The sequence below is a fragment of the Cucurbita maxima genome, unplaced genomic scaffold (genome assembly GCF_002738345.1).
Source record: "Cucurbita maxima cultivar Rimu unplaced genomic scaffold, Cmax_1.0 Cma_Scf00005, whole genome shotgun sequence".
Lineage (NCBI taxonomy): Eukaryota > Viridiplantae > Streptophyta > Magnoliopsida > Cucurbitales > Cucurbitaceae > Cucurbita > Cucurbita maxima.
In genome coordinates, this window is record NW_019272021.1 from 5,444,970 (window position 1) to 5,458,410 (window position 13,441).

General features: G+C 34.8%; 4 protein-coding genes and 1 long non-coding RNA gene across 6 annotated transcripts in view; 4 read left to right on the plus strand and 1 right to left on the minus strand.

The window, feature by feature from the left end:
- The first annotated feature begins 720 nt into the window (after positions 1-720).
- On the plus strand, positions 721-4,060 carry LOC111479798 (ATP synthase subunit b). Its single transcript, XM_023124661.1, has 2 exons — positions 721-1,209; positions 3,702-4,060. The coding sequence occupies exons 1-2, from the start codon at positions 799-801 to the stop codon at positions 3,870-3,872; spliced, it is 582 nt and encodes a 193-aa protein (XP_022980429.1). The 5' UTR covers positions 721-798; the 3' UTR covers positions 3,873-4,060.
- A 665-nt stretch (positions 4,061-4,725) lies between these two features.
- On the minus strand, positions 4,726-7,769 carry LOC111479763 (alkaline ceramidase-like). Its single transcript, XM_023124609.1, has 3 exons — positions 7,527-7,769; positions 6,504-6,818; positions 4,726-5,675 (listed from the first exon to the last, which is right to left on the minus strand). Exons 2-3 carry the CDS (start codon positions 6,752-6,754, stop codon positions 5,162-5,164), a joined length of 765 nt encoding a protein of 254 aa, XP_022980377.1. The 5' UTR covers positions 6,755-6,818; positions 7,527-7,769; the 3' UTR covers positions 4,726-5,161.
- Positions 7,770-8,514: 745 nt separating this feature from the next.
- On the plus strand, positions 8,515-9,897 carry LOC111479836. 2 transcript variants are annotated; one of them, XR_002717706.1, is made up of 3 exons: positions 8,515-8,722; positions 9,507-9,578; positions 9,660-9,897. It is a non-coding gene; the product is annotated as an uncharacterized LOC111479836 (long non-coding RNA). The 2 variants fall into 2 exon arrangements; XR_002717705.1 differs by having other exon boundaries at positions 8,515-8,718.
- An 862-nt stretch (positions 9,898-10,759) lies between these two features.
- Positions 10,760-12,081, plus strand: LOC111479817 (translation machinery-associated protein 7-like). The gene is made up of 4 exons (XM_023124684.1): positions 10,760-10,905; positions 10,984-11,039; positions 11,519-11,560; positions 11,770-12,081. The coding sequence occupies exons 1-4, from the start codon at positions 10,779-10,781 to the stop codon at positions 11,848-11,850; spliced, it is 306 nt and encodes a 101-aa protein (XP_022980452.1). The 5' UTR covers positions 10,760-10,778; the 3' UTR covers positions 11,851-12,081.
- An 803-nt stretch (positions 12,082-12,884) lies between these two features.
- Positions 12,885-13,441, plus strand: part of LOC111479753 (RPM1-interacting protein 4-like) — a 3,841-nt gene continuing 3,284 nt past the window's right edge. The window contains exons 1-2 of the mRNA XM_023124596.1: positions 12,885-13,155; positions 13,250-13,340. Of these exons, the coding sequence (XP_022980364.1) occupies positions 13,335-13,340 (6 nt within the window). The 5' untranslated portion in view covers positions 12,885-13,155; positions 13,250-13,334. The remainder of the gene's footprint in view (positions 13,156-13,249; positions 13,341-13,441) is intronic.

Genomic DNA, 13,441 nt, shown 5'->3' on the forward strand with positions numbered 1-13,441 from the left:
TTTTTTTTTTTTTTTTTTTTTTTTTTTTTTTTTTTTTTTTTTTTTTTTTTTTTTTTTTTTTTTTTTTGTTATAATAATATCATCAAGTCTAATAATTTTCAATGTAACTTTTTATCCTTCAAATAATTAAATAAAATATCATATCATAAAATTATGGATGTGAATTCCCCAAATTTGCATTCAATATCATTTTAGGGTGATTTTTGCATATTTTCCTTTTAACCATAATAATTATTTTATTTTTATGTTAAAATATCATTTTTGGTCTATGTAATTTGAGCTTTATTATCTTTTAATTATAATATGACTAATTTTTTTTAAATTAAAATTATTGAAAGTATAAAAATTAAAATTGGAAAATTATTAGAAGTATAAAAATTAAAATTGGACTAACTTAAAGTAAAACGACTAAAATTAGGAATGAATTTTGGTAGGGGAGACGAAAATATAGTCTTTATTTCATTTTCTATCTTTCTAAAATCTTTTTTTATTTAATTTTTTAATTAAAAAATCGATTATATTTGAATTTTTTAATAATTAGTTTTTCGATAACAAAAATTATTTAAATGGTTATTTTCACGGTGAGTACAAAATTTTCTTAAAACTTTATAATATAAACAAAATAACTTAAATATCGCCGCCTAGAAAACCATAGTTGGTCGACATGTCGAATCACTATGTGAAGTGCAAAAGAAGTGTCGTTTATATTTACAACACGAGAGCCTCGAGGAGAGAGTAAACAAAGGTTAAACCTTCTTCAAGGCCCCGAAGCTTGTGCCTCTACCATCACAGTCATCTATGGCGTTAACCTCTCGTTCTGCGATCCGCTCTGCGACCAATCTCTCTAATAACCTTCTACGCTCCTTCTCCACTTCCATCAAGTCCGCTCACCATAACAATCACCAGCAGACGCACAAATACTTGGAGGCGAGCGCCTTTGTTGGCAGCTGGGAGGCGCCGAAAGACCCTAAGGAAGCGCAGGCCAAACTCGCTCTGCTCCGAAGGGACTACGCCAAGCAGGTGAAGCAGGTGCGCAAGAATTACATCCAAGAGGTCGAACTCTTGAGGCTCGAAAAGCAGAGCAAGGATGAAGCCAAGAGAGAGGCGCTTAGGGTTGCCAATGAGGAACGCAAGAAGCTTAAAGCCGAAGCTGCGAAAGCCCGAGCCGAAGAGCGTAAGGTTGCTGATGAAGAGTTCCGACGGACTTTGGTAAGTGGTTTCCTTATCTTCTTGAACATTTACATCGTGAGATATTATTGTTTGAAGATCTTAATTGGAAAGAATTTGATTGGAAATGCATCCATTGCATCTTCTAATCAATTGGATTCAAAGAGCAATCTATTCATTTTTCTTTTAATGATCGAGAGAAGTGTAATCTCTTGTCTCATGCTCAGTCGAACAGTTTCCTGGCTTGAATTCGTATATTTACTCTTATAGTGTAAGATTCACGTTAGTTGGAGAGGGGAATGAAGCACCCTTTACTCTACAAGGGTGTAGAGACCTCCCCTAAAAATGCGTTTTACAAATGGGGACCTCTCCTTAGCAAACGCGTTTTAAAAACGTGAGGCTGAGGGAGATCTGCTAGTGGTGGGTTTTGGCTGTTACAAATGGTATCAGAGTCAGTCACTAAGTGGTGTGCCAGCAAAGACGTTGGCACCCGAGGGGGTGGATTGTGAGATTGTGAGATCTCACATCAGTTGGAGAGGGGAACGAAACCTCTCCTAGTAGACGTGTTTTAAAACCGTGAGTTTGACGACGATACGTAATGGGCCGAAGCGGAAAATATCTACTAGAAGTGGACTTGGGTTGTTACATATACGCAAGATGTTAATATTGCTGTTATCGCTTTCATGTCTTAAATCTGCTAAATGTAAATGGTGCTGCTTGTTTTCTGGTCTCATTTTTGCTGACATAATCGATGCGATTTTGATAATTTGACTTGCTGATTGAGTAACTGTGTGGAGCTTTTGAACTAAAATTGAGCCTCCAAGGGTCACAACAAATTGAGTCCTTGTGGAGCTTTTGAACCAAAAGTTCTAAAATTGAGCCTCCATCAGAGTTCAGACTCTACAGGACGTGAAGATTTTGTTTTGCAAAGTCTTTGAGTCCTTGTGGCAACAATTTAAGAAGGAAGGCATAATGGGACAGTGGCTTTTGTGCTGTTGGTTTAAGGACTTTTGGATTTTTTTTCCCCCTTTTTCTTGAGTAGACACAGGGAAGCTTTTCATTAGAAATCACTTCTTAAAAAGTTTATGATGTTGGAAGGTATGATTTTAAGGAATTCGTCTGTGAGATCCATCTTAACTGTTCTTTTTTTGGGTATAGAAAAACAATTCCATTGATATTATGAAATTATACAAAATGAAAGAAAATCCCCATCCAAGATGGTTTCATAAAGCTTCTCTAATTGTTTGGATTAGAGCCCATGTTATAGTTGCCAAAAGGTAGGACATTTTTGCACCAGTAATCCCCTCTGAATATGCACATGCTCGATTCACTTGAAAACGACTTTGGCGGTTGACCGACATCTTATGCAAACCAGTAATCAAGTTTTTTTTTTTGTTTGGGGTGGGGGGTTGAGATCTAAGACTTTTGTAGCTTCAGATTTCCTAGGAATAAAACAAATGAAAGTTTGATCTAGTCAGGTATTTAACCAACTATTCTTTAGAAAATCATGGAACATCGTCAAAGCGTCCTCCATAATGATGTTCCACAGCTTTGTGGACAACTTTTCATTGCAAGCTAGACCTTATTAGCTTCAGAAGGATGTTCCATAGCTTGGTAGCACATGGCACCATCTACTACCTTGGAGTTTTTTGGATAAAACAAATTATCTCCACTTTTTGAGAACAACTAAACTTTCACCAATGTTCAACAGAAAATTCAACGTCTAAGGCTTCAGGATGGGGCAAAATCTTGTGTTCAAGTGAAAAGATGATCAAACTTGAAAGGACTTGGTCACCAAGTAAAATCTTATTCAACCCACCTTCTCAAGTTTCCCTATTTTTAGATTGACTTCCGAATTGACGTTCCTTCATTTAGCATAGAAGTATGCCTAAAGATTTGCTTGCTGCTATTTATGATATGTGCCTCATTTCGCAATGTTTCAAAGGTGGATCGAGAGGCTTTTTGGGGACTTCCTTTTAGGAGAGAAGTTCAACTTTCCCTTGATTTGGAAGGGCTTGGAATAAGGGGCTTGATTTTTCATATAATGTGTTCTTTCTGAATGACTTTGCGTATAATTAGTTTATGATTATTATTCTCATCTTAGATCATGATTTCATTAAATTCATCTTATGTCGTATGGACCTTATCGAATTGACATTCCATAGCAATGTTTACTGGATCGATTCGATTGATATACACTCTTTTACGTGGCACATGTAATGGCTAGTTTATTCTTGGTACGAATTTCTCCAACAAAAAGACAAAAACAGAAGTGCCTAGTGTCACAATTAGGCAAGGGTTTCGGCATGTTACGGGCATGCGGCCATGGGCAAAACGCCTTGGACAAGCATGACCGTGACATCTAGTGTCACCTAGCCTATGTGAACATCGGTTCAATTGGATTGATCATCTTGAAATCACTTTCTTAAGCAGCAGGATATTAGTTCAAAAGGATAGAAAATATTATCTTGTTCTTGTATTTCATTCTTCGATACGATCATCTAATGCGGTTCGGTTCGCTTGATGTGATGTAGATGAAAGAAAGAGGAGAGAAGCTTGAGCATTGGAGAATGATGGAAAAGAAGAGAGAAGAGAAGAAGAAAGAAAAGAATGAGGTAATAAGAAGGCAGAGTTCCATGTGGGTTGATGAAAAGAAGTTGGAAGAGAAGCTATTAGACGCCATTGTTAATACCATCCCTCTCTGACTTCCCTTGCCAGTTTTCTTTTTCGACTGATTAGACGCCATTCTGACTCATAATTTCTTGCATCTCCAAGGTTTTGTTCACTTTTACATTATACTCAGTCCTCGTGAAATTGATTTTCCTTGGTTGTTAAGCTCGTATGCTTCGGTAGATGGATATTTCAACTCTTTTATGGTTTGTAGGTTCAAATCTACCCTTCCTTTTTTATTACTATTATTCATATCATGAGGCAAATATATATTATATATCAATTTAAATATTTTACAATTATTCACTTTTTTTTTTTGGCTATCATTTAATCCTTCAAAATTTTAAAGAAAAATTATCACATTCTTTATAAATAAATGATTTAAAAATTACAAAAATTTAGTAAAAATGTCACTAGTATCTCTTATCGGACAAAGATATGGATATGTTCACGATATGAAAACTAGTAGTCTTGCTATGTAGATCAATTCTACTTAGACTAAAGAGAGTGAAGAGCCTTCCATCCATCTTTGGAAATGCGGATGGTAGGAGAGCACTAAGAGCTTTCTATAAAGAAGAACGCATGTCTTATAAAAACTAACCCCTAAACAAGATTTGATTTGTTTTGTAAGTAATTTATACTAATTATTACCTTATCTATAAAGTTATGCATTTAATCAATACATATGTCAGGATGAAATTTAAATTGATACAAAATATCAAAATTAAATATAAATTGTTAGAGAGATCTCTCTATCAAAGATATGTCTTATCTCGTAGTTAAAGAAATCTCTTAATAAGAAAACGGATAGAAACATTAAGCCTAAAGAAAGCTAATATTGTGAGTTTACAACCATCATGTATATTATATAACCATCGAACTTTGGCATGATCCATTGCACACTAAAGAGTTCCAAGTGAATATGTAAAGACCTTTCAAAATTGTGAAACTAAGCCCCAAGGGCATCATCCTTTTGGAAGACAATTCTATTGCAAATGAATGAAAATACTAAACAAAACACATTTCCTATAAGAAGAGTAAAACTGGAGAACTGCTTAATAAAAGAAAAAGAAGAAAGAAAGAACGAAAGAACACAAGTTTACAGCTGCAGAAAAACCCAATCTAAATCAATGACACAGACATTCTGAGTATGATTTACATCCATATGAGAAGGCAAAGAAGGGCCAGGGAGGGGGTAAAAGAATGTCTAATCCTATTGATAGTAACCAGCCAAAAACCAAAAACCAAAAACCCATCATTTCAAGATTAAAAGAATGTCGTTTTTTCCTTCCAAGACACAACCAACCAACCAACCATCCATCGGTCACTGGCTCTTTGGTTTTTGAATCTTCACGTATGGAAACAATCCCCAAAAGTGGACTACTCTCGGGTTCCATTCTAGTTGTTGAGCACGACAAAACATTAAAAATGTATTGGCGAAATAAGAATTGAACCCCATTAATACATGCCATAATGCATGACCCTGTGGGTTTATATACCAGCTAGAGATGTTCTTGCAGTATAAGCGATCAAAAAGCCAGCAAACAGTCCCAAGAGAGATGGTTGTCAAGTATAATTTTGCAAGCCGCTTAGCATGTATGTCGTTCGTGTGAATATAGTACTTGTACATTCTTGGGATGCAGAGGAGACATAGTATTGCATAGTGTACCTTAAAGCCTGCTCCGAAACGGACAATTGCATGAGCAACAGCAAAGGCAGCTCCATATAGAAACAAGAACGTTGGCATCGTGCTTCGGTAGTGCCAATCGGGCGAATAAAGGATGTAGATATAGAGGAGCATTTCCCATACCATAGGTGTTTCATCGCCTTGCTGTTGTCTGAAAATAAGTTTAGAGTTGAATCCAATAGGATATTACAATGGATGAAGATTTCACAGAAAAGCATTCATAAATTTGATAGCATAATGAAGTTATGCATCCAATAGCAATAGTTAACGTTCGTAAGAACATTTATGAATACTTATAATGAAAGAAGATTTGACAGAGCATGCAAGCCAATGCTGAAAACATTCATAAATTTGATAGCATAATGAAGTTATGCATCCACGAGCGATAATTAACGTTCACAAGAACATTTATGAATACTAAGTCGTAGAAATACACCGTAAAAGTTCCAGAAGAAATAATTTTACAGGGCACTCATCATGACATGTACCAGACCTCGGTAGAGGGGGTGTAAAAAGTTACAAAAATATAAAATCAGAGATGAGAGCATGAATTCCAATCAAGAATGAAATGCATAGACAGTTCTAACTTCTTTTTGCAAGGGAGTGTGCGTTAACTAAAATAAGTTCGTAGACGTAAACTGTGAAATCCCACGTTGGTTGGAGAAGATAACAAAACATTCTTTATAAGGGTGTGGAAACTTTTCCCTAGCAAACGCGTTTTAAAAACCTTGAAGAGGAGCCCAAAAGGAAAAGCCCAAAGAGGATCCAAAGTAGTTCGTCCCTTAACTCCACACAACAACGTTTTGTAATTTGATCACTCGTGGAATCTATCTTATATCGACTTTTTTATTCACAACCTATACATACTAAAATTAACATTTCAACTCAAGCAATTAATACAAAATTCCAAGCGAAAAAATAGGACGGTCACATAATCATCTTCATTCTTTATTCTTCAATATAAAGGAAGAAGACTTACACTCGTTGAAGGGTAGCATGATACAGCATGCTTCCAATGGAAAGGATCATATTTGATATGTGAAGAACACTAAACCTCTTCTCAAACCTTTGTCTCAAGGCATTTACGAGACCAATAAGTGCTAAAATGAGGCATGGAATATTTGATATCGTGTTGAAGAATTCGGCAATGTAAGAAGAGTAGACATAGTTGCTTTCACACCACTCAGGAGATGTAACAGGACCCCAGAAACTAGATATTGTATCTGCCATTCGAAAATTAAGTATGCCTGAAGATAATCGAATTGCCTGGTAGGATCGTTCAAATTTTACAAACCTGCAATCATATTTTTCAATAAGTCAGTGCATAAAACAACACACATACAAGTCAAAGCAGAATTTACTTCCATTTTTAACCCAAGAACATCTGAAGGAAATATGTATTTGATGAGGAAACTTGTCTGAATTGCTGTAGATTCTTAAGACTAGAGGATCGATTGACCAATTTCATTAAGGAAAACAACCGGCAGATGTGTAAGGCCTACAGAGAAAAATTTTCCACCTTCCTAAGCTCCTAAGTCAAGTTAAGACGCCATAAACGACAGTACCAAAATTACTATCTCCATATTTTGTACTTTGCTTGCAATAACAGAAACCGCCAAACCTAGAATCGGACTAAGCTAAGAAGACGTAATTGTAACCTTCATACATCATCTCTTCAATTCTTTGCCGTGCATATAAGAGACGTCAGTAGTAAACTAACTCGAACACAACGACGCTAAGAACCATAACCAACGTTTTCTGATGCAAATTTAGAAACAAAATATCCACGCTGGCCCTAACAGTTCTACAAACTTTTTCCATTTCTTTCATTTTTCCATCATGACTTGAATTCCTCAAGAAATTCAAGAAACAGGCAATGGTTCGAATCTCCATACACAACAATCACGGAGCAATAGAACTAAACATGTAAAGAAGAATCAAGAAATGAAAACCAAGAACTTCGAAACTGAGGAAGAACAAGAAGATTGAAGAAACTACTGACCGTTCCGAAATAGATCTAAGCTAGAGAATAACCATTCTTGGATTCTTGAAATTCAAATTCCTGAGGTCTTTCTGTCGGTATTGCGAAGCGATCGGAAGAGATCTAAGCTGAGAGTCCGAACCAATTAGGGATTACCCAGAAGGAGGACGACGAGCGCGTGGTGAGGATATAATGGAAGATGACGGAAATCATTTGTTACCGTCGGATTAAATAAGCCGACGGTTGATATTGCTCCGGTCATCGAGCTTTGGCGCGCCTCGTGATTAATGGAATCAGAATCCGACTTTGAAGCGCTTTACATCCGCGTGTGATTCACGCGCTCATGTGCTTTCGAGCTCGTCACGCTCCCCGCTTATTTATTTATTTTGTAAGATTACGCTTAAAATGTTTCTTAATGTGAATTTAAGAATATTTGAACGTATATAAATTATTTAAAAAAAAACATAACAAATTATTGATTATTATATTATTCAATATATTTATTAATTATTATATTGAGATGTAACTGTCTAAATAGATCTTCAACCAATGAACTAGATTTTGCACTTTAATTTGTAATATAATTACAAGAGATTTGATCATGTCATAATGTATTTTTCTAAAAAATATATCAAAACAATAAAATCAAATTTCTAAATTTAAAGATATTTTTTAAATAAAATATAAAATATTTTCAAATGATATTTTCTATTTGTTAAAAATTAAGAGAATTATTTATTTATTTTATAAATTTAGGAGTATTATTAAAAAAAATGAAAGTTAAAGAATATTTAGTATTTTTTTTTTAGAAATTAAGAGTTATTTTTATTAATTAGCGTTTCATTTTTCTATTATTACACTATCATTTATTTTTTAAAATAAATTAAATGAATTTGAAATTAAAAGTTTAGATAAAATCTAATTTATTTATTTATTTAGTCGCGTGGTGGCGCCAAAACCCTCGAGGGAAGCATAGACTCTCAAGCAAAGACCACAGCCATGGGGGAAGCCGACGGTATCCATGGCGATGGCGATGTTTTCTAGTGGTATGCCGAGTGGCCTGAGCTCAGCCAGTCTCTCTGAGTAGCTCTAGACGCCGGCTTTCGATGCACCCCAACATTGATTTATCTAAAGCTGTAATATCCGATATGCTGCGCCGGAACGCGAGGGAACGCCCTGATATGCGGTGGCGCTTCATGAATATGACGAACATGTAGGTAACCGAGATCTTGGAGATGAATTTGATTCTTGAAATGTCGTGTTGGTGTGTGTGTTATTGTAGGACGTTGTTAGCTATACATTACACGATAATTTTGTGCGGGATTGATTTTTAGAGCGATTATGAATGAAATACATCTAGTTTAGGAACTGTTAGGCGTCGACATTCCTAAAATTGTAGCTCGTTAGATACGTACTCTGCTAAAATGAATCAAGAGCAAGTTTAGAAACTCACTGCTTCACTTTTCCTTAATTGCTCTAGCTCGTTAGACACGGGCTCTGCCCAAATGAAATAACGGGACAAGTTGTTTTTGTTACCCTCTCCAATTGATATGGGATCTCATAGTCCATCTCCTTCAAGGCCCAGCGTCCTTGCTGACACTTGTTTTCCTCTCCAATCGATGTGGGATTGACATTCGTTCCACTCTTCAACCAATGTGGGATCTCACAATCCACCTTTTTTTAGGGCCAGTGTCCTCACTAGCTCTCATTTCTCCTCTTCCATCGACGCGGGATCTCACATGCGATCGCATTTTATAGTGCCTTATGGAGACATGTAAAGCTTTAAATTTATTCTAGTTCTAAGGAATTAGGTTCCTTATTGAGAAATTTGTTGTGCTGCTGAACTTCGTTTAACCTGTTCATCAAAATGAGTTTGGGACATAATGGTGAGTAAATTTTGAAGAAACCTTAGAACTTCAGGCTTATTGTTTGTGGTCTACTTCTTCATTTTAGTTGTTTAATGGATGATTGAAATGTCCTCTGGTTGTTCATTCTTTTTAGATATCTGTTCTCTTCAGAAGAAGGCGGGTGGATGATTGTTGAAAGCTCAAAACCCGCTCGGCTATTATAATGGTATTTGTTTATTGAACATTGGAACTCTGTGCATACATTTCTATCTTAGTATCCATTACAGATATCTCCGATTCGCTCTAGGTTCAATTAGATGAGACACAATCTGGTGCCAACATGGATGCTATTATCCAGGTACTATTTGCTTTGCCTTTGATTTTACCGTTTATGTATGACCTGATTTTACCGTCTAGTTAAAGTTTACATGTCACTATACACATAATGACGGTTTTAGATCCTCTAGATTTCTGAAATATTGTGATTCAGAAAAATGTTGTTGGTTTGGAAATTTGATGAGAAATGTCATTTTGTATAAAGTGCAATACCTTATTTAACTGCTCCTGTTTGAAAGCTACTAGTGGAATGTGTCACCATCACACTCTTATAGGATGTTTGTAGGCGATTGTGCGGCACTCACTCTCACCATCGAGTGAGTCAGCCAACTAGAAATCTTGTTGCCTTTGGCCTGACGACGTATACCCAAGCTTCTGGCCCTGCTTTTTAAGAAGAAGGTTTTAGAAAACGGGGTAGAGATATTTTAGAAAAAGAGTTTGAAAGCAAGATGGAGAGAAAGGAAGAAAGTAATGTCATAGGGTATAAGTGAAAAAGGTAATACAATGGGTTAGATAGCATATAACTCCGAGTAGGAAAAATTAAGAACTAGTCTCATTCCCTATAGTCTATTCGGATGCATTTTAGGTCTATCAAGGGTAGATATGATTCTGTTAAAACATCATACATTTAGAAAATACAATAGGAAAACTGTACATCATGAAAGCGGTAAGGAAGGCAATAAAGTGATGCAAAACAAGGATTTTGACATGCAACGGGCATGCGGCCATGAACAACACGCTTTAGACAAGCATGTCCGTGATACAATGCACTTGCAACTCATTAATATCATAAGTAAACTATATTAGGTTTATAATCATACTCGTAACATTGTGAGATCCCACATCGGTTAGAGATACGGAACATTTTTTTATAAGAGTAAAGAACCTCTCTCTAATAGATGTGTTTTAAAATCATAAGGTTAATACGTAAAAGGTTTAAATCGTCAGCAATCATTTAAATTGCTATGGCTAAGTTTTGATGGGATTTTTGAGCGAACTAATTTTTATAAATTTTAAAGTAATTTAGAAATAGGAAAAAGGTATTATTTCTTGAACCACATATTTTATTTTCTTTTTAAAAAAACGCGCAATGCTTTGTGCCACTATAAATAATAGCTGCCGGCCGGTTGATCTCTTCGACTCGGGCGATCCCTCTTCATTGTTCCCTTCGACTCGGCCAAACCCTAACGATATCTCAGCCATGTCGTCCAAACAAGGTACGATCTATTGAGCGTTCTTTTCCGATTTCATCTTGGATTCGGTAGTCTCATCGATTGCGTTGTATGTCTTTACAGGAGGGAAAGCAAAGCCTCTGAAGCAACCCAAGGTCGAGAAGAAAGATTACGACGAGGTACTCTTTGGATTTTTTTTTTGTTTTTTTTTTTTTTTTCCTTAATGGATCTATGCCGCAAATCTATGTTCTTCCTGGTTCTGTTTATTTTTTATACAATTTTTTGGATCGAAGAATTTCAATCTGCCTGATCAAGTTTTGAAGGCTGTAAAAGAGAATAGAAGTTATTTTTCATTAACGTGCGCCTGATTTTTGGTTTTGGTGTAGTTTTTTTGTGCCTTTTTTCTTGTTATTATTTTTAATTGCAAGAATCATTATTGTCCATTCTATTCAACGGGGAGGGAAGTCCGAGCTACAATTATTATTAATCGATGCCCTCTCCTGAACTGTCTATCCCATTCATTGGTCATTTTTAATTAATGATCGATCCCTTCACGAGGGAAAAATGGAGGGAACTGCAACTGTCTCTATCTTAATCGTTGTGGAGAAACTCTTATTCTCAAAACTGAACTTTGAATTTTTCTGCGTTTTCTCAACAGGTTGATATGGCAAATATCCAGAAGAAGAAGGACGAGGAAAAGGTTAGAACTTGAACTTTGAAGTTGAAATCGGCTCTTTTTAAAAGAAAAAGTTGAAAACAGCTGATTTTTTGATACTTCTGTTCGTTTTGGTTCCCTCATTTTCGTTTTTATTTCATTAGTACCGATTCATTCACTAAATTTCTTGAAATATAATATAACCATAAACTTGCATTGAAGGTTTTGAATTGTGTGTAAAATTTATGTTACAGGCGCTCAGGGAGCTTAGAGCGAAGGCCCAACAGAAGGGAGCGTTTGGAGGAGCTGGGCTGAAGAAGAGCGGGAAGAAATGATGAGGGTTCCCACGCAATGCATGTACATACACATTATTACTTCACGACCTGAAATTGCAAACATCTAATGGCTCCTGTTTAATCAATTGAGTGTCTTTCTGTTCTGTGTAAAAGCCTGGGAAGAAGATGATCAATGCTCTTCTCCTGGTTTCTTTATTTCTTGGAATGGAATGGTTTATAGATGCTGAATGCATTTCAATATTCTAAATTTAAACTATCTTTACACCTAAAGCTAAATGGTATGAATTGTTTGGCATTTGCTTGGTATGTTTTTGAGTTTTTGGGATAATTTTCAGTTTTATTTTTTTACATATGCTTATTTTGGTGGATAAAATTCTCATAGTTCAATTAATATTTAAAACTTAATTAGAATATATATTTTTAACAAGTTTTAAATTATTTTTAAGAGTTGTGAGTATAAATAATAATAATAATAATAATAATAATAATAATAATAATAATAATATGAAATTAAATACAAATAAAACTAATATATGTTTGTCTCTTTCAAATACAACATGATTAAGCAGCAACACTGCAACCTACCACTTTTATGATCACTCAATAAAAGCTATCTCAAAAAACTCAACTTGTAAATATTAAATAAAATAAAAGAAAAATATAGAATAACTTGATTATGAATTTATTTAGATTTTGTTGAATTAAAATAAATAAATGGTTTATAGTTTCATAAAACATGATTTTACATATTTTACACGTTAATTTTATACCACGTGAAAATATAAAATCTATAACCAGAATGTTGATAAAGTTTATTATTTATTTAAAAAAATCAAACCTAAATTTAAAATTATTAAAAATATAATAAAACTCAAATTTAAATTTTTATGATTTGATAAATTTATCAAACTAATTATATTTTAATATTTATTAAGTGAGAGTGTGAAGTTTGCACTATTAATGGGCCGACAGACGGGTCGCTGTCGATGATTTTAATCATCCAGTTGTCAAGTTCGTCGTCTCCATCCCTCATCATTTTTTCCATTTCTCGATATTTTCTTTTGCTTTTCTTTATCCAAAGGTTCAGAGAAACAGTGAAAAGGATACAAAAATCTTTCACCTCAATGTGGAGTGAAAAATGTTGTTTTCAAATCATTTTCTTCTTCTCCCCAAATTAATTTATTTCAGTTCGCCAAACTTCTCCGTTCAAAACGGAAATGATTATTTGCAGATCTGTCTTGCAATTGTAATTGCAACTTTATCCGATTTCCAAAGCGTTTTCACATTAATTCTCTGGATTATGCTTCTGGTCCTACTTCGAGTCCAATAATGTCGCTAGAGCAGGTCAATAATTTAATGGAAGTTTGCTTTTCTTTAGTTTATTGGTTTATTGTTCATCATATTTCGATTTTCGTTTGTTTTAACTTTTTCGGTGCAGGTGGAACTTCGAAGAAGTTAAAATAGGATGCTCGATTTCGTTTGAGAGTGTACGGTTTTGGAAGTTAATCCTTGTGGAACTTCGAATGGCTGTGAGTTTTCGAAACTTCTCTGTTCTTCGTTTTCTTCTTCCTTTCTTTCTCTTTTTTTTTTTTTTTTTTTTTTTTTTTTTTTTTTTTTTTTTTTTTTTTTT